This window comes from Papio anubis, chromosome 17, assembly GCF_008728515.1.
Source record: "Papio anubis isolate 15944 chromosome 17, Panubis1.0, whole genome shotgun sequence".
NCBI lineage: Eukaryota > Metazoa > Chordata > Mammalia > Primates > Cercopithecidae > Papio > Papio anubis.
In genome coordinates this window covers 56,591,253-56,609,860 of record NC_044992.1, presented here as the reverse complement: position 1 = coordinate 56,609,860, position 18,608 = coordinate 56,591,253, and the positions used below count along the sequence as shown (strand labels likewise).

Below are 18,608 nucleotides of genomic sequence, written 5' to 3'. Positions count from 1 at the left end.
GTGGTAAAGCGACTAAAAGAACTTACTTGCTTTGTATTTGGGCAGTATCCAAAAAGCCAGAATTAGGATTATCACCAGCAGCAGCAGTAATAACCCCGGAAGCAGTAGCTTCAGACAGAAAGGACAGCTGTCTCCGCCTGGAAGAAGACAGCATCCACTGGTGACCATAGCATTTTCTTTGCCAATGACGTTAAGCCAGCAAGTGTTTTAGAAAAGGTGATGTCTCCCAATTTAACCAATGTACTATGCACCCAGGTTCCCAAATGGTCATGACATCTGCCACTTATGGGACTTACTAGTCAATAAAGTTATTGACTGGGCGTGGTGGCTCACACCTGTAATCCCAGCACTTTCGGAGATCAAGGACGGAGGATCGCCTGAGTCCAGGAGTTTGAGACCAGCCTGGGCAACATAGTGAGGCCCTTGTTTCTACAAAATAAATAAATACATAAAAATTAGCCAGGTGTGATGGCATGTGCCTATGATCCCAGCTACTCAGGAGGCTGAGGCAGGGGGAATCGCTTGACCCCAGGAGGTGGAGGCTGCGGTGAGCTACGACTGTGCCACTGTACTCCAGCCTGAGTGACAAAACCAGACCCTGTCTCAATAAATAAATAAGTTAATAAATAAATAAAAATAGCCCGGGCGCAGTGGCTCACACCTGTAATCCTAGCACTTTGGGAGGCCAAGGCGGGTAGATCACCCGAGGTCAGGAGTTTGAGACCAGCCTGGCCAACATGGTGAAACCCCGTCTCTACCCAAAATACAAAAATTAGCTGGGCCTGGTGGCATGTGCCTGTAGTTCCAGCTACTTGGGAGACTGAGGCATGAGAATCACTTGAACCCGGGAGGCAGAGGTTGCAGTGAGCCGAGATCGTGCCATTGCACTCCAGACTGGGTGCGACTCCATCTCAAAATAAATAAATAAATACATAATAAAATAAGTAAAAATAATAAAGTTTAAAAAGTCATGAGCAAGCACATCTTCCACAGTGGTCATCCAAAGAAAAGAAAAGCAACGTTTCTGGGGTCATAAGCACCAGAAAAGCCTGGGTGTTTACTAGGCGAGGCCCTGAGCCCTGGCAGCACGTTTCGTGTCATCCAAACAGCTGCCAGTTTTTGAGTTTTAGCTGCAGGCCAGGCACTGTGTTAGGCACTTAGCCTGTGTTGTCTGACTTATCCTCTTGGCATCATTCGCATTTTATAGATGAAGTAAGGCTTAGGGAGGTGAAATGACTTTCCTAATGTCACACAGCCAGTGAATGGAAGGGCTGTGACTCATAGCCAAATGCCTGACTCCAGCAGGCTGCCTCACTTGTTAGACCACCCTCACTGAATACCAGGGCGTAGGTTCTGTTCTGAGGATGTGGCTGGCTGGAGTGGTCAATGTCCAAGCATGCCTTGTGCCTTTGCTAACCTAGTTTTTCTTTTCTTTCTTTTTCTTTTTTCTTTCAGACAGGGTCTCGCTCTGTTGTGCAGGCTGGAGTGCAGGGCACAATGATCATAGCTCACTGCAGCCTCCACTTCTCAGGCTCAAGCAATCCTCCTACCTCATCCTCTGAGTAGCTGAGACCACAGGCATGCACCACCACACCCGGCTAATTTTTTTTATTTTCTGTAGAGACAGGGGTTTTGCCATGTTGCCCAGGCTGGTCTCAAACTCCTGGGCTCAAGTGATCTGCCAGTCACAACCTTCCAAAGTGCTGGGATTACAGGTGTGAGTCACTGCACACGATCTAGTTTTCCTTCTATCCTTCTACCTTGACAAATGCACCCTCAGAAGGACCTGGAAGGTCAGGTTTGAATCTGGAATTCTCAGACTTTCCAGAGTTTGGCATCAGGACGTGGCAGCATGGACCGAACCCACGGAAGTCCCGGGCTGCCCCACTTCCCACCTGGGCTCTGACCTGCACCCTAAGGGGCTTTGCATGCGCGTGGACGCCCCAGCCCACATGTGCAAACACCATCCACACCTCCCATAAACAGCTCCCTTGGCTCAGGTCCAGGAATGCTCATACCTTCACTGTGGGCCACCCTCAGGAGGATGAGCTGGGGGAGAGACTGGTACAGGCCCTGGAAATGGGTTCTGATCTGATTGGGCAGGGGATCTAGGTCCAGGTATCCAGAGTGTGGAGCAGAAAAGTGGGAGTATAGGGTCCAGGTGGGCGCATCCCCATGGCTCCCTGAACCTCTCAGCCTAGGGGAAGGTACATAGCCCGGAGGTACCAGACCAGAGCCCTCCACAGAGCTTGGCCAGGGGCGCCTCTAGCCCTGAGCCAAGGGTGGTGCAGGACTCTGGACTCACCATTGTTAGCAGTGGAGCAACAAACAGCCAAGCAGGAAGGCATGGGTATTAGAAATCAGTACAAGACGGCCAGGCGCAGTGGCTCACGCCTGTTATCCCAGCACTTTGGGAGGCCGAGGTGGGCAGATCACTTGAGGCCAGGAGTTTGAGACCAGCCTGGCCAACATGGTGAAAACCCATCTCTACTGAAAATACAGAAATTAACCAAGCGTGGTGGCGGGTGCCTGTAGTCCCAGCTACTCAGGAGGCTGAGGCACGAGAATCTCTAGAATCTGCGAGGCAGAGGTTGCAATGAGCCGAGATTGCAGCACTGCACTCCAGCCTGGGCAACAGAGTGACACTCTGTCAAGACAAGACAAGACAAGACAAGACAAGACAAGACAAGACAAGACAAGACAGAAAGAAAGAAAGAAAGAAAGAAAGAAAGAAAGAAAGAAAGAAAGAAAGAAAGAAAGAAAGAAAGAAAGGAAGGAAGGAAGGAAGGAAGGAAGGAAGAGAGAGAGAGAGAAAGAGAGAAAGAGAGAAAGAGAGAAAGGGAGAAAGAGAGAAAGAGAGAAAGAGAGAAAGGGAGAAAGAGAGAAAGGAGGAAGGGAGGAAGGGAGAGAGAGGGAGGAAGGGGGGAGGAAGGGAGGAAGGGGGGAGGAAGGGAGGAAGGGAGGAAGGGAGAGAGAAGGAGAGGAAGGGAGGAAGGAAATGCATACAACATGACAAAAAAAAAAAAAAAAAGAAAACCGACCTGGCAGTTCCAAGAGAGGTGCAAATTGGAAGAGGAGGGCAGAAAGTTTCACCACAAGTCCCCCTCCTGCTCCAGCTTCTAGGCTTTTCTATGGTTCCTTTATGGCAGAAAGCAACCCCATGAGAGTTTGCATGGACTCTATCATAGGGACCCTCCATGCGGAAGCAGGTGACCACGGTGGGAAATGGGCGGGCAGAGGAGCAGCTGCAGTTTCTGGAAGCGAGTTCAGACCTGGCTGAAAGAACTCAGGTTGCTCTTACCTGTTGAGGGCATGGTGACAGTTTGACTGTAGGCTGCATAGTCAGGCAATCTGTTTTTAGCTTCACACCTATACTCTTCCTCTTCTCCAGGATTCTTCCTGGTTAACTTAAATTCAGCAGACTCCCTGTCGTACTTGGAAATAGCTGGTGATATGGCAATATGCTTTTCAAAGAAAGTGTAATTGATGGGCAGCGAGCCATTGACTGAGAGGCAATGTAATGTTATATGTCGGTGTGTTTCTGTTTGAATGACCATAATGTTCAGCACTGGGGCAGTCACCGGGTCTGGAAGAATGAAAGTGAACATGAAAAGGATAAACAGACTGGGCACGCTCACTCAGACCACAAATATGGGTGGAACCCTTACTCCATTCCAGGCTGTGGAACCAAGATGAATGATCCCCTTCCTAAGAAGTCAAGAAGCTCACGGCCCACTGGGAAAGGCCAATGGGCATGTGGCCAACCCCGTGCAGTGTGGGGTTAGCCGAGGTTCTCAGCCCAGTGCTGAGAAAGCCAGAGAGTGGAGGGTATCTCTCTGCTTTGAGGAACTGGGGTACAAGGTTGCCCTTCCTAGAATTCACAATCTATTTATTGTTAATAATGAATATAATTTTGTCAATGATCCAGTTCTAAGTATGAAGTTGAGAAGTGGTTTTTTATGTTTATTTTTCATAGACATAGGGTCTTACCATGTTGGCCAGGTCGGTCTTGAACTCCTGGCCTCAAGTGATCCTCCCACCTTGAATTCCCAAAGTGCTGGGGTTATAGGCAGAAGCCACCACACTCGGCCCAAGATGTGCTTTTATTCTCATTCCTTGTAAATTTACAGTGGGATTTTTTAATCCAAAAATATCATTTTCTTTTCAATGTATTTATTTATTCGGAGACAGGGTCTTGCTCTGTCAACCATGCTGGAGTGAAGTGGCACAATTATAGCTCACTGTAACCTCAAACTCCCGGGCTCAAGTGATCCTCCTGCCTCAGCCTCCCCTGGAGCTGGGACTACAGGTGCACACTGCTGGCTAATTTTTAAATGTTTTGTGGAGACAGGGTCTCGCTATGTTGCCCGGGCTGGTCTCAAACTCTTGGCTTCAAGTGATTTTCCCACCTCAGCCTCCCAAAGTGCTGGGATTTCAGGTGTGAGCCACCACGCCCAGCCCCAAAAATATCGTTTTCTCTAACGGTACTTTTATTTATAGAACTCAGCTGCACAATTATCTTTCACTTCCTCCGAAGAGCAGGAGTAACCCTGCTAGCTAGATTCAAGAGAAACTCTCAACAGGAAATGGGTCTGCTACACTCTGTTAGATCACAGCCTATTCTATAACCTAACAGAAAAACCCAGCTATACATTTTATTATATATGTATTAATAAGACAGTATTATAGGAAAGGAAGAAAAGTTGTTAAGTATCTATCGTGTGCCAGGCATGCCATTCACATGATCTCATTTGACCTTCACGACAGTCCTGCAGTGTGGATAGTATCATACCCATTCCACAGATGAACCAACTGTGCTTCAGAGAGATTGAGAAATTTGCCCAACGTCACACAGCTAGTAAATGGCTCAGTCAGCACTGACTTCAAGAGTCCATACTTAAAAACAATTTTTTTTAAAAAATGTTCTTTTTTTTTTTTTTTTTTTTTTGAGACCAAGGTCTCATCTGTCACCCAGGCTGGAGTGCAGTGGCGATCTCGGCTCACTGCAAGCTCCACCTCTCAGGTTCACGCCATTCTCCTGCCTCAGCCTCCGGTAGCTGGGACTACAGGCATCCCGCCACCCGCCCGACTAGTTTTTGTATTTTAGTAGAGGCGGGGTTTCACCATGTTAGCCAGGATGGTCTCGATCTCCTGACCTCGTGATCCACCCGCCTCGGCCTCCCAAAGTGCTGGGATTACAGGCTTGAGCCACCGCGCCCGGCCAGATATACTTTCTTTTTTGAGACGCAGTCTCAGTCTGTTGTCCAGGCTGGAGTGCAGTGGCACGATCTTGGCTCATTGCAACCTCTACCTCCCAGGTTCAAGCAACTCTCCTGCCTCAGCCTCCCAAGTAGCTGGAGATTACAGGTGCCCACCACCATGCCTGGCTAACTTTTGTATTTTTAGTACAGACAGGGTTTCACCATGTTGGCCAGACTGGTCTTGAACTACTGACCTCAAGTGATCTGCCCCCACTCAACCTCCCAAAGTGCTGGGATTACAGGCGTGAGCCACCGCAGCCGGCCCTGTGTTCTCTTTAAACATTTGATGAGTGAGCACTTTGGGAGGCCGAGGCGGGCGGTTCATGAGGTCAGGAGATTGAGACCATCCTGGCTAACATGGTGAAACCCCGTCTCCAGTAAAAATACAAAAAAAAAAAAATTAGCCGGGCGTGGTAGCGGGTGCCTATAGTCCCAGCTACTAGGGAGGCTGAGGCAGGAGAATGGCGTGAACTCGGGAGGCAGAGCTTGCAGTGAGCTGAGATGGCGCCACTGCACTCCAGCCTGGGCGACAGAGCAAGACTCTGTCTCAAAAAAAAATAAAAATAAAAAATTGATGAGTGAATCAGTGGTTAATGAATTTGTGTTTATGGCTCATAGTTTCAACCTTGACTGGGTTGGGGACAACACTGTGTTTTAGGCCTCATTAAAAACCCAGTAGCACAATTGCTTGCACAGAGTAGGTACTCAGTAGTGCCTGTTGATCTGCCCTAACTGAAGATAATACAGTTTTATAATCTACCAAGATAGTTTTATTACCGGACTGTGTAATTACCCTAACAAATTGCAGGAAGCTCGTGCACAGAAAACATATGAACCGATGGGCTTATCGCCCAGTGCAGCAGGAGTCTGACCTCTAGAGAATATCATCAGCTATGTTCCTGCCCTCACAAATCCATCGTGTTCCAGTACCATGTTTGCAGGGATTTTCCCCCTCCTTCTTCCTTTTCCTTTCACAAGGAATATACTCAGTTTATGTCCAAAGATCATTGGGATTTTTTTTTTTCTTGAGACAGGGTCTCTCTCTGTCACCCAGGCTGGTGTGCGGTGGTGCAATCACAGCTCACTGCAGCCTTCAACTCCTGAGCTGAGGCAATCCTCCCAACTCAGCCTCCTGAGTAGTTGGCACTATAGGCACGCCACCATGCTCAGCTACATATATATATATTTTTTAACTTTTTGTAGACACATGGTCTCCATATAATGCTCAGGCTGGTCTCAAACTCCTGGGCTCGGGTGATCCTCCTGCCTCAGTCTCCCAAAGTGCTGAGATTACACCTGTGAGCCACTGCACCTGGCCAAGATAATGGGTTCTAACCTGGAGTCTGTAGCATCCTCTAAAACCTTATGCAGAAATTTGTATCTGCAGCTTTATGAATATTTCTCTGGAGAAGGTATTCATTGCTATCATTAGATTATTAAGACAGTTATAACCTAAAAAACTAAGAATCACTGAGCTACAGCAATGTCACCCAGTAGAACTTTCTGTGATGATGGGAATGGTCTACATCTGTGTTGTCCAATGTGGTGGCCACCAGCTACAGGTGTGGCTACCAAAGCCTTGAAATGTAACTAATGAGACTGTGGAGTGAAATTTTTTATTTCATCTAATTTTCATTAACTTGATTTCAATTATGACATGTGCTTGTAATCCCAGCTATTCAGGATGCTGAGGTGGGAGGATCTCTTAAGAACAGGAGTTTGAGACTGCGGTGGACTTTGATTTCCTGTGAGTAGCCTCTGCACTCCAGCCTGGGTGACATAGGCTATTAAATTAATAAATTTTGGCCAGGAGCGGTGGCACACGCCTGTAATCCCAGCACTTTGGGAGGCTGAGGTGGGTGAATCACCTAAGGTCAGGAGTTCAAGACCAGCCTGGTCAACATGGTGAAACCCCATCTCTATTAAAAATACAAAAATTAGCTGGACGTGGTGGTACGTGCCTGTAATCCCAGCCACTTGGGAGGCTGAGGTGGGAGAATTACTTGAACTGAAAGGCAGAGGTTGCAGTGAGCTGAGATCATGCCACTGCACTCCAGCCTGGGTGACAGGGCGAGATTCCATCTCAAAAAAAAAAGAAAGAAAGAAAGAAAGAAAATAAAACAAAATAAACAAATTTAAACAGTATCATACTGGATAGCATAGACATAGAGGACCACTCAAGAGTTCTCAGGAAGTCAGGGTCCCTGTGCTTTGAAGACTCCAGGTGTAACATACATGTGTTTCCTAGAAGACTTTCTCCTCTCCCAGGAGTCCATTATCAAGGTCACCTTCACAGATGAGGCCCTTAATGCTAGGCAGTAACAAGCTTGGGATGGGAAAATGGGACAGAAAAACATAGCAGTGAGTGCTAGCAGAGGGGCCCCGGACACTAAGGAAGCGGTGGGAAAGGCCTGGGGCTTTGAAGACCCTCTCCATGGGGCCCAAGGCTTCAGAAAAAAAAAAAAAAAAGTGATTTTTGCCCACACAATGGGAATCACAGAATAAAGTTCCTAGAAAAGACCTCAACAATTATTGTTGAGATATAAGACTTTTGCCTAAAGATATAAGACTATTACCTGACATGGTCGAAAGTCTTTGAAAGAGAAGGTGAAATGGAATTATTAAGAATAGAGAACTCACTGGGCGCAGTGGCTCACCCCTGTAATCCCAGCACTTTGGGAGGCTGAGGCAGGCGGATCACCTGATGTCAGGAGTTCGAGATCAGCCTGACCAACACGGTGAAACCTCGTCTCAAGTAAAAATACAAAAATTAGCCAGGTGTGGTGATGGGTGCCTATAATCCCAGCTACTTGAGAGGCTGAGGCAGGAGAATGCCTTAAACCCGGGAGGCGGAGTTTGCAGTGGACCAAGATTGTACCACTGTACTCCAGCCTGGGCAACAGAGTGAGACTCTGTTTCAAAAAAAAAAAAAAGAATACAGATCTCAAAAATTAAAAAATTAAAAATACTTCCTGTTGACCAGGTCTAAAAATAAATAAAAAATAAAAAAAGAATAAAGATCGCAGTAACATACTTTCCAGTTTGTTGAGTGTTCGCAAGGGTCATGGAGAGCCCCTCATAGAACCAGAAAAGACCCTATAAATTATAGGGCTCCAAGGAACAGGTGCTCTACTTACCGACAATTGTGAAGTTGAAGTCACGGCTGTATTTTGAACAGCTGTAAACTTGGGCTTTGCATTTGTAGGGGCCTGATTCATGGGCTTCTGTGATGCTTAGGTTAAAAATTGCAGGTTCACCTTTTCCATTCTGGGTTCCCAGGTGTGTCTTATGTCGAAACAATGAATAGGTGATCTGCAGTGATTTGTTCTTATGGGAGCAAAACATAGATACATTTTGACCCTTCATAACCACATTAGTCTTCGAGTCCAAACATGGAGAAGGGAATTCTGAAAAACAAAATGACACAAGAAAAAGTCCTTGTTAAGATCCTGGCTGGTCAAGGTGGCTCACGCCTGTAATCCCAGCACTTTGGGAGGCCAAGGCAGGTGGATCACTTGAGGCCATGAGTTCGAGACCAGCCTGGGCAACATGGCAAAACCCTGTCTCTACTAAAAATACAAAAATTAGCCAGCACGGTGGCGGGCACCTGTAATCCCAGCTACTCAGGAGGCCAAGGCAGGAGAATTGCTTAAACCCGGAAGGTGGAGGTTGCAGTGAGCCAAGATCATGCCACTGCACTCCAGCCTGGGCGACAGAGTAATACTATTTCAAAAAATAAAAATAAAAAATAAACAAAAAGTTATTGAAGCTGGGTGTGGTGGTTCACGCCTATAATCCTAGCACTTTGGAAGGCTGTGGTGGGAGGATCGCTTGAGGTCAGGAGTTCGAGAACAGCCTGGGCAACATAGAGAGCCCTCATCTCTAATTTTTAGAAAGCAAAACAGAACAAACAAAACATAGCTGGGACCAGTGGATGGCTTGGGTGGAAGACAGATTTAGACTCTTCAAAAATGCTTTTAAAAATGCAATAAACTCTTCTCCCACTCTTTGATCTGGACAATTAACATTTTCTCAGTCTTACATAAACTCAACCTTTTTTTTTTTTTGGAGACAGAGTCTCACTCCGTTGCCCAGGCTGCAGTGCAGTGGCATGATCTTGACTTACCACAGCCTTGAACTTTCAGGCTCAACTGATCCTCCTGCCTCAGCCTCCTGAGCAGCTGGGACGATAGGCACACGTCATCATGCCCAGCTAAGTTTTGTAGTTTTGGTAGAGACAGTGTTTCACCATGTTGGCCAGGCTGGTCTTGAACTCCTGACCTCAAGTGACTGCCTGCCTCAGCCTCCCACAGTGCCGGGATTATAGGTGTGAGTCACTGTGCCCCGCCATATAAACTCAACTTTAAGACAAGACTTAAACTACCTTTCCAACCAAATAGCCAACCCTAAGTTTTTTCTAATATAGGAATGCTACAGTGTTTGTGGCCAGTAAACATGAAAAAAGATGTTCAACTTCACAAGTGATGAGGCAACTACAAATTAAAACAACACTGAGATATCATTTTTCACTCATCAGATTGGCATAAATTTTAAAAATGATTGGCCAGGCACGGTGGCTCACGCCTGTAATCCCAGCAATCTGGGAGGCCGAGGCAGGCAGATCTCTTGAGTCCAGGAGTTCGAGACCAGCCTGGGTAAATGGTGAAACCCTGCCTCTACTAAAAATACAAAAATTAGCTGGGCATGATGGCGCACACCTGTATGGCACTACTTGGGAGGCAGCGAAAGCGGGAGGATCAATTGAGCTTGGAAGCTCAAGGCTGCAGAAAGCTGAGATCTCACCACTGCACTCCAATCTGGGCGACAGAGCAGAGACTCTGTCTCAGAGAAAGAAAGAAAAAAAAAAAAACCCTAAATAAAATTAAAAAGTAAAAGTGATTATATCCACCGTTGGGGAGTGGGTGTCACCGTTGGTGACAGATAGGATACGATCAGCCTTGTTGGGAGGGCAACTTAGCAGGGTCTGTAACAATTTAAATGTGTATGCCCTCTGACCTCGCAATTTCAATTCTAGAATTTCATTCTACAGAGATGCTTTCAAGCTCTCAAGCATCCATAAAGAATGTTTTGTACAAGGATGTTTACTGTAGCATTGTTTATATTGCCCCCAAAAAGTGGAACAATAAATAAGGATGGCTGAAAGAATCATGGCTGAGTCTTAAAACACCATGCAGCTGTTGAAAAAGAGGAACTGAGGCCGGGTGTAGTAGCTCATGCCTGTAACCCCAGCACTTTGGGAGGCCGAGGCGGGAGGATCACGAGGTCAAGAGTTCAAGAACAGCTTTGCCAACATGGTGAAACCCCGCCTCTACCAAAAAAACAATACAAAAATTAGTCAGGCATGGTGGCACCTGTAATCCCAGCTACTCGAGAGGCTGAGGCAGGAGGATCCCTTGAAACCAGGAGGCAGAGGTCACAGTGAGCTGAGATGGCGCCACTGTACTCCAGCCTGGGCAACAAGATGAAACTCTGTCTCAAACAAACAAACAAAAAAAAAAAAAAAAAAGAAAGAAAAAGATGAGCTAAATCGATATCTACTACTTAGAAAAGATGTCTATAATATATTAAGTTAAAAGAAAGTCACAGACGAGTTTATTTACTATGATACCGAATACAAAATGACTGTTGATAGCAGTTGCTTCTGGAAGTAGGAGGGGGAGAAGGATTGGAGGAGGATTGTAATGGAACTTTTACATTTTATACAGTAACAACAACCACTTTGACTATCACTTATGGATGGTTTACCATATGTCTGGCACTGTGATGAGGAGCAAGGATTGTCTCATTTGATCTGCACACTAGCCTACCAGGTAGGTGCTTTTATTAGCCCACTTCACAGATGAAAGAAATTACGGTGTCTCACGCCTGTAATCCTAGCACTTTGGGAGTCCGAGGAGGATAGATCATGAGGTCAGGAGATCGAGACCATCCTGGCTAACAAGGTGAAACCCCATCTCTACTAAAAATATAAAAAAGTAGCCGGGCTTGGTGACATATGCCTATAGTCCCAGCTACTCGGGAGGCTGAGGCAGGAGAATCGCTTGAACCCAGGAGGCAGAGGTTGCAGTGAGCTGAGATCGCGCCACTGCCTCCAGCCTGGGCGACAGAGCAAGACTCCGTCTAAAAAAAAAAAAAAAAATAGAAATTAAGGTCAAAGTCGGTATGTCATGAGCTCAGGCTGCTGGCTAGTAACTAGTAGAACCAGAGTTAGACCACTTCCCAATGTATATTTCTAGTGTTGCTTGAATTATTTCACAATAATTCTGTGGGTTTTGTGTTTTTTTGTTTTTTTTTAAGAAATGAGGTCTCGGCCGGGCGCGGTGGCTCAAGCCTGTAATCCCAGCACTTTGGGAGGCCGAGACGGGCGGATCACGAGGTCAGGAGATCGAGACCATCCTGGCCGACACGGTGAAACCCCGTCTCTACTAAAAAAATACAGAAAACTAGCCGGGCAAGGTGGCGGGCGCCTGTAGTCCCAGCTACCAGCTACTCGGGAGGCTGAGACAGGAGAACGGCGTGAACCCAGGAGGCGGAGCTTGCAGTGAGCTGAGATCCGGCCACTGCACTCCAGCCTGGGCGGCAGAGCGACACTCCGTCTCAAAAAAAAAAAAAAAAGAAATGAGGTCTCACTATGTTGTTCAGGCTGGCTTCGAACTCCTGAGCTCAAGCAATCCTACCCCATTAGCCTCCCAAAGTGCTGGGATTACAGGCCTGAGGCACCACGCCCAGTCTGTGTGTTGGCTTTCTAGTTAAAACACAACAACCATAAAACAATAACAAGGAAAGTTAGAAAACTTTCATTGTGAAAACGATTTCAATATTTTGTCACTGAGCCTCAGGAAAAAACGCTGCAATCCCCTCCCTAAAATCATTTTATTTTAAGTAATAGATAATTGAAAAGACCATTCTTTGGTTGTTCATAAAAGTTCAGAAACACTTTCGAATGGACGCTCATGTTGCAATCAGACTGTCTCACCACTTCAACGAAAATGGTTTCAGTAAGAAAGAAGTGAAACTTACCATTTGTGTTCATTGCCTCACAATCCAATACAGCTTTTCTACCTGAAAGAGAGAAAAGGAACACGATTAAGCTCACTTTCCACATGACGCGTTGGCTTAGAGGTTCGAGCCTCAAAATAATAAGGGGAGCTTACATGTGACAGAAGCAAATACGCTCCAGAGAAGGAGCCTGTTCAAATGTCTCCACATTCTCCCAGATGAAGTCCAAGACGGGGTCAGAAGGCATAGTAGCACCACAGTAGTGAGTCACTCGGAGAACTTCCTCTTTTTCTTGGCCAAGTTAAGGAAATCAGAGGGTTTGGACGAGCTTTGCATAATATGACTGGTTCGTTCGACCAATCTGTTTTCCTCTATGAGTTCCCGTAAGAAGAGAGATATTTGGTAGACTGTCACCCGCCCCCCACACCCCCTGCCACCCATTCCCACCCTGGCTGGGAAAGAGAAAAGGAGGTAAATCTGACTGTTACATTGTCTATGTAAACCCACCTGATCTCCTTGCTCTGGACTCAGTCTATGCCGAAAGGAGTTTAGTGGAAGTTCGGTTTAGTCTTTGGAAGCAAACTGACTGTCTTAAGCAGATAATACAAATATTGTATCAAAAATGCCTGCTTTTTTTTTTTTTTTTTTGAGACTGGCCTCACTCCGTCACCCAGATTGGAGTGGAGTGCTGTGATCATAGCTCATTGCAGCTTCAAACTCCTGGGCTCAGGTGATCCTCCCACTTCAGCCTCCTGAGTAGCTGGGCCCACAGGTGTGCACCACCATGCCTGGCTAATCATTTTTATTTGTAGAGACAGGGGTCTAGTTGCCCAGGCTGGTGTTAAACTCCTGAGCTCAAGTGATCCTCCCACCTCTGCCTCCCGAAGTGCTGGGATTACAGGTGTGAGCTACTGTGCCTAGCCAAAAATGCCTGCTTTCATTAACTATTGATTCCTAGACCCCACTCCAGACTGAACGGGTTTGAAGTCTGGGACTCTGATTTTTTTTTTTTTTTAAAACAAGGGTCCCAAGCAATTCTTACACACAGTGAAGTCTGAGAAATATTTGTACAAGATGCTGCTGCCTCAGTGATTTCTGAATCAAGGGAGCCTTGGGGACTTGTTATTACGGCGAGCCCTTCAGTGTCAGGAGATCTAAGGTAGGAGTTAACTTAGATCAGCCTTTAAAATAAAACATGCAGGCCAGGTGCAGTGGCTCATGCCTATAATCCTAGCACTTCGGGAGGCCGAGGAGGACGGATCACCTGAGATTAGGAATTTGAGACCAGCCTGGCCAACACCGCAAAACCCCATCTCTAGTAAAAATACAAAAAAATTAGCTGGGCATGGTGGCGTGTGCCTATAATCCCAGCTACCTGGGGGGCTGAGGCAGGAGAATCGCTTGAACCCAGGAGGTGGAGGTTGCAGTGAGCCGAGATTGCACCACTGCACTCCAGCCTGGGTGATAGAGTGAAACTCCATCTCAAAAAAAAAAAAATGTCAATTGAAATAGGATGTGCAGAGCCACTCTTGATGGAGTGGAGATCACCAAGAGGATAGAAAGGTATGACTATGGGGCTAGGTGGGCAAGACAGCTGGTCGACACATGCAAGAATTGACAGGTCCACCAAGAAAGGAAGCAAGGAGCTGAATGGCAGGGGTGGCCTTGAGCTGGAACATTCATCTCTGTGCCTTAGTTCCCAAGGTGTAACCAAATCCCTCCTTATTGACTTAGGGTCACCTAGCTAGGGGGTTTGACAGAGTCTTGCTCTGTCTCCCAAGCTGGAGTGCAGTGGTACCATCTTGGCTCACTGCAACCTCCACTTCCCAGAATCAAACTATCCTTCCACCTCAGCCTCTCTAGTAGGTGGGACCACAGGCACAAACCACCATACACTACTAAGTTTTTAACTTTTTTGTAGAGACGAAGTCTCACTATATTGCCCAGGCTGGTTTTGAACTCCTGGGCTCAAGCGATCCTCGTGCGTGTGGCCTCCCAAAATGCTGGGATTACAGGCATGAGCCACCATGTCCAACCCTTACTACAACAGCTTTACTGCACTTTGTAAAAGTTTCCATGGGTGAACTGTCAGACACATGTGCAAAATTCCATCAACTTTTTCTTTTCTTCACATCTGCAATGTTTTTCATCAGCATCCTGTCACTTTTCAGCTACCACTGCTGGCCAGCTGGAAAAGAGCAGACAACCATAGGATCATTCCCTGCATCCACATTTTCTTTCTCTCTTTTTTTTTTTGAGATGGAGTCTCTCTCTGTTGCCCAGGCTGGAGTGCAGTGGCCCTATCTTGGCTCACTGCAACCTCCACCTCCTGGGTTCAAGGGATTCTCCTGCCTCGGCCTTCCAAGTAACTGGGATTACAAGTGTGTGTCACCACGCCCGGCCAATTTTTTGTATTTTTAGTAGAGACAGGGTTTCACCATGTTAGCCAGGATGGTCTCGATTTCCCAACCTCATGATCCACCCGCCTCGGCCTCCCAAAGTGCTGGGATTACAGGTGTGAGCCACGGCGCCTGGCCCTTTTTATTTATTTATTTATTTTCTGAGATGGGGTCTTTCAAAAGTGCAGTTCTGAATCAAGGGAGCCTTGGGGTCTTGCTATTATGGTGAGCTCTGCAGTGCCAGGAGAACTGAGGTAGGAGTAAACTTAGATCAGCCTTTGAAATAGAATGTGTGAGGCCGAGTGCAGTGGCTCATGCCTGTAATCCCAGCACTTTGGGAGACTGAGGTGGGTGGATCACTTGAGATCAAGAATTTGAGACCAGCCTGGTCAACACGGCGAAACCTTGTCTCTAGTAAAAATTTAAAAAATTAGCTGAGTGTGGTGGCAAGTGCCTGTAATCTCAGCCACTTGGGAACCTGGGAACCGGAGGTTGCAGTGGCCTGAGATCGTGCTACTGCAGCTATTACTCAAGTCTAAAAATACTAGAAGTTGCCAATATATACATATATATTTTTTTCGTTGCCAGACGTGTCTGCAATTTGTACTGGATCTGATAGAGAAACCATTTCCATGGGTCTATACTAAAATGTGGAGCCAGGGGTGGTGGCTCACTGGTAATCCCAGCACTTTGGGAGTGCCACTGCACTCCAGCCTGGGCGACAGAGCGAGACTCCGTCTCAAAAAAGAAAAGAAAAGATTTTTTTTTTAATGATGATATAGAAGAACATTTCATGATGTGGTAAGAGAACCACAATACACTTAAGAAAAGAGAAAAGCTATTATTAACAGTTGTAATAACATAAATCATTTTTCTAAATAAGAAAGTGCATGATTTATATTCATAGAAAAACTCTCTGGAGTCCAGGCACAGTGGCTCATGCCTGTATTCCCAGCACTTTGGGAGACTAAGATAGGTGGATCGTTTGAGACCAGCCTGAGCAATGTAATGAGACCTTGTCTCTAAATTAAAAAAGAAAAGGAAAAGAAAGGAAAGGAAGAAAGAAAGAGAAAAACTATCTGGAAGGATATTTTCTCAAAATGTTAACAATAGCTATATCTGGAGAGTAGAATATTTTTATTTTCTTTTTTTTTTATTATACTTTAAGTTCTAGGGTACATGTGCACAACGTGCAGGTTTGATACATAGGTATACACGTGCCTTGTTGGTTTGCTGCACCCATCAACTCATCATCTACATTAGGTATTTCTCCTAATGCTATCCCTCCCCTAACCCCCCACCCCCTGACAGGCCCTGGTGTGTGATGTTCCCCTCCCTGTATCCAAGTGATCTCATTGTTCAATTCCCACCGATGAGTGAGAACATGTGGTGTTTGGTATGCGGTGTTTGGTTTTCTGTCCTTGTGATAGTTTGCTGAGAATGGTGGTTTCCAGCTTCATCCATGTCCCTGCAAAGGACGTGACTCATCCTTTTTAATGACTGCATAGTATTCCATGGTGTGTGTGTGCCACATTTTCTTAATCCAGTCTATGATTGATGGGCATTTGGGTTGGTTCCAAGTCTTTGCTATTGTGAATAGTGCCACAATAAACACACATGTGCATGTATCTTTATAGTAGCATGATTTATAATCCTTTGGGTATATACCCAGTAATGGGATTGCTGGGTCAAATGGTATTTCTAGTTCTAGATCTTTGAGGAATCGCCACACTGTCTTCCACAATGGTTGAACTAATTTACCAGCTTTTATTTTCTTATTCTAGCTCCTCTTTCTTTTTTTTTTTTTTTTTTTTTTTGAGACGACGTCTCGCTCTTGTCCCCCAAGCTAGAGTGCAATGGCACGATCTTGGCTCACTGCAACCTCCACCTCCCGGGTTCAAGCAATTCTCCTGCCTCAGCTTCCCAAGTAGCTGTAACTACAGGTGCCTGCCACCACGCCTGGCTAAATTTTGTATTTTTAGTAGAGACGGGGTGTCACCACATTGGCCAGGCTGGTCTCGAACTCCTAACCTCAGGTGATCCGCCCTCGGCCTCCCAAAGTGCTGGGATTACAGTCATGAGCCACCGCGCCCGGCCGCTCCTCTTTCAATTATTTCTTTCCACATTAATATTCTTATTATGGAGAAGGAGGAAAGATGGGATAATGGCAGACCTTGACACGTTTCCTTTTTCCTCCATAAGGAGAAAGAGCCTCCTCTAAGCCTGACAGCACGGTGCACTGAGTGAGGACAGGAGGTTGGGACATTTCCCAGAGGCTTGGGTTCAAAACCACTGAGGTATTGGGAAACATAAAGTAACTTTTACATGGAAGGTAAAAACAAGATCCTTTCCTCAAAAGACCCACCTGGAGCCCATACTTGCGCTCAGGCAACCCACAGGCTTGCAACAACAGGGTCTTTTTTTTTTTTGAGATGGAATCTTGTTCTGTCACTCAGGCTTGAGTACAGTGGCACAATCTCGGCTCACTGCAGCTTCTACCTCTCAGGTTCAAGTAATTCTCCTGCCTCAGCCTCCCAAGTAGCTGGGATTACAGGTGCCAACCATAATGCCCAGCTAATTTTTGTATTTTTTTTTTGAAACAGAATTTCACTCTTGTTGCCCAGGCTGGAGTGCAATGGCATGATCTTGGCTCACTGCAACCTCCACCTCCCAGGTTCAAGTGACTCTCCTGCCTCAGCCTCCTGAGCAGCTGGGATTACAGGTGCCCATCACCATGCCCAGCTAATTTTTGTATTTTTAGTAGTGATGGGGTTTCATCATGTGGCTGAGGCTGGTCTTGAACTCCTGACCTCAGGTGATCCCCCCACCTTGGCCTCCCAAAGTGCTGGGATTACAAGTGTGAGCCACCATGCCCAGTCTAAACCTCTTTTCTTTATATATTACCCAGTCTTAGGTAGTCCTTTATAGCAGTGTGAAAATGGACTAATACACCATATATATATAATATAGATAGAGATTTTATATGTTTATAGATATTTTTATATATTATTTATATATATATTTAATAGTTCTCAATAACAAAAATTATCTAATTCATTGGTTTAACTTTATTCTTCCATAAAACTTTAATAAATACCATCTGGTGAAGGTGTAATTGCCTGATGAGTTCTTCTTGCCTGCTGCACAAACAAAAATCAATTCACTGAGATGACAGCATTGCAAAAAGAGAGTTTACTTGGCATGCAATCAGCCACACCACATGGGGAATGAAATTTATTACTCTCATCAATGTCCCTGAAGGCTATGATGTTAAGGGTTTTGTGGAAAATTTGGTGGGCAGGGGACTCGGGAATGGGTGTTACTGATTGGTTGAGGATGAAATCACAGGGGTGTAGAAAACAGTCTTCTTGAGCTGAGTCCACCTCTGCGTGGAGCCACAGGATCAGCTGACTCATGAGTCATGGGTCCAGGTGGGGTCAGTCCGAAAGATCTCCAAAACACCAATTGTAGGTTTTACAATAGTGATGTTATCTACAGTGTTTCCAGAAAGGGGTTCTGATCCAGACCCCAAGAAAGGGTTCTTGGATCTCACACAAGAAAGAATTCAGGGTGCGTCCACAGAGTAGAGTGAGCACAAGTTTATTAGAGAAGTAAAGAAGCAAAAGAATGGCTACTCCATAGGCAGAGCAGCCCTAAGGGCTGCTGGTTGGCTATTTTTAAGGTTATTTCTTGATCATATGCTAAACAAGGGTTTGATTACTCCTAAATTTTCTGGGAAAGGGGCGAGGAGTTCCCAGAACTAATGGTTCCTCCCCATTTTAGACCACATAGGGTAACTTCTGGATGTTGCCATGGCATTTGTATACTGTCATGGTGCTGGTGGGAGTGTCTTTTAGCATGCTAATGCATTATATTAGCATAATGAGCAGTGAAGATGGTCAGAGGTCACTTTTGTTGCCATCTTGGA

General features: G+C 45.9%; 1 protein-coding gene across 9 annotated transcripts in view; it reads right to left on the bottom strand.

Moving 5' to 3' along the window:
- MILR1 (mast cell immunoglobulin like receptor 1) overlaps positions 1-12,643 on the bottom strand; it is a 32,842-nt gene extending 20,199 nt beyond the window's left edge. For 3 of the 9 annotated variants that reach the window (XR_002518174.2, XM_021929330.2, XM_021929329.2), the window contains exons 1-5: positions 12,437-12,637; positions 12,303-12,344; positions 8,399-8,668; positions 3,302-3,586; positions 27-137 (exon numbers count right to left, since the gene is read on the bottom strand). Coding sequence is in view for 8 of the 9 variants with exons in the window: in XM_021929330.2 (XP_021785022.1) it covers positions 27-137; positions 3,302-3,586; positions 8,399-8,668; positions 12,303-12,344; positions 12,437-12,491 (763 nt within the window). In the remaining variant the exon portion in view is untranslated. Of the gene's footprint in view, positions 1-26; positions 138-3,301; positions 3,587-8,398; positions 8,669-12,302; positions 12,345-12,436 lie in introns of all 9 variants that reach the window. The other 6 variants (XM_009191027.4, XM_017950879.3, XM_009191024.4 and 3 more) reach the window with 4 other exon arrangements.
- Between the last annotated feature and the right edge of the window lie 5,965 nt (positions 12,644-18,608).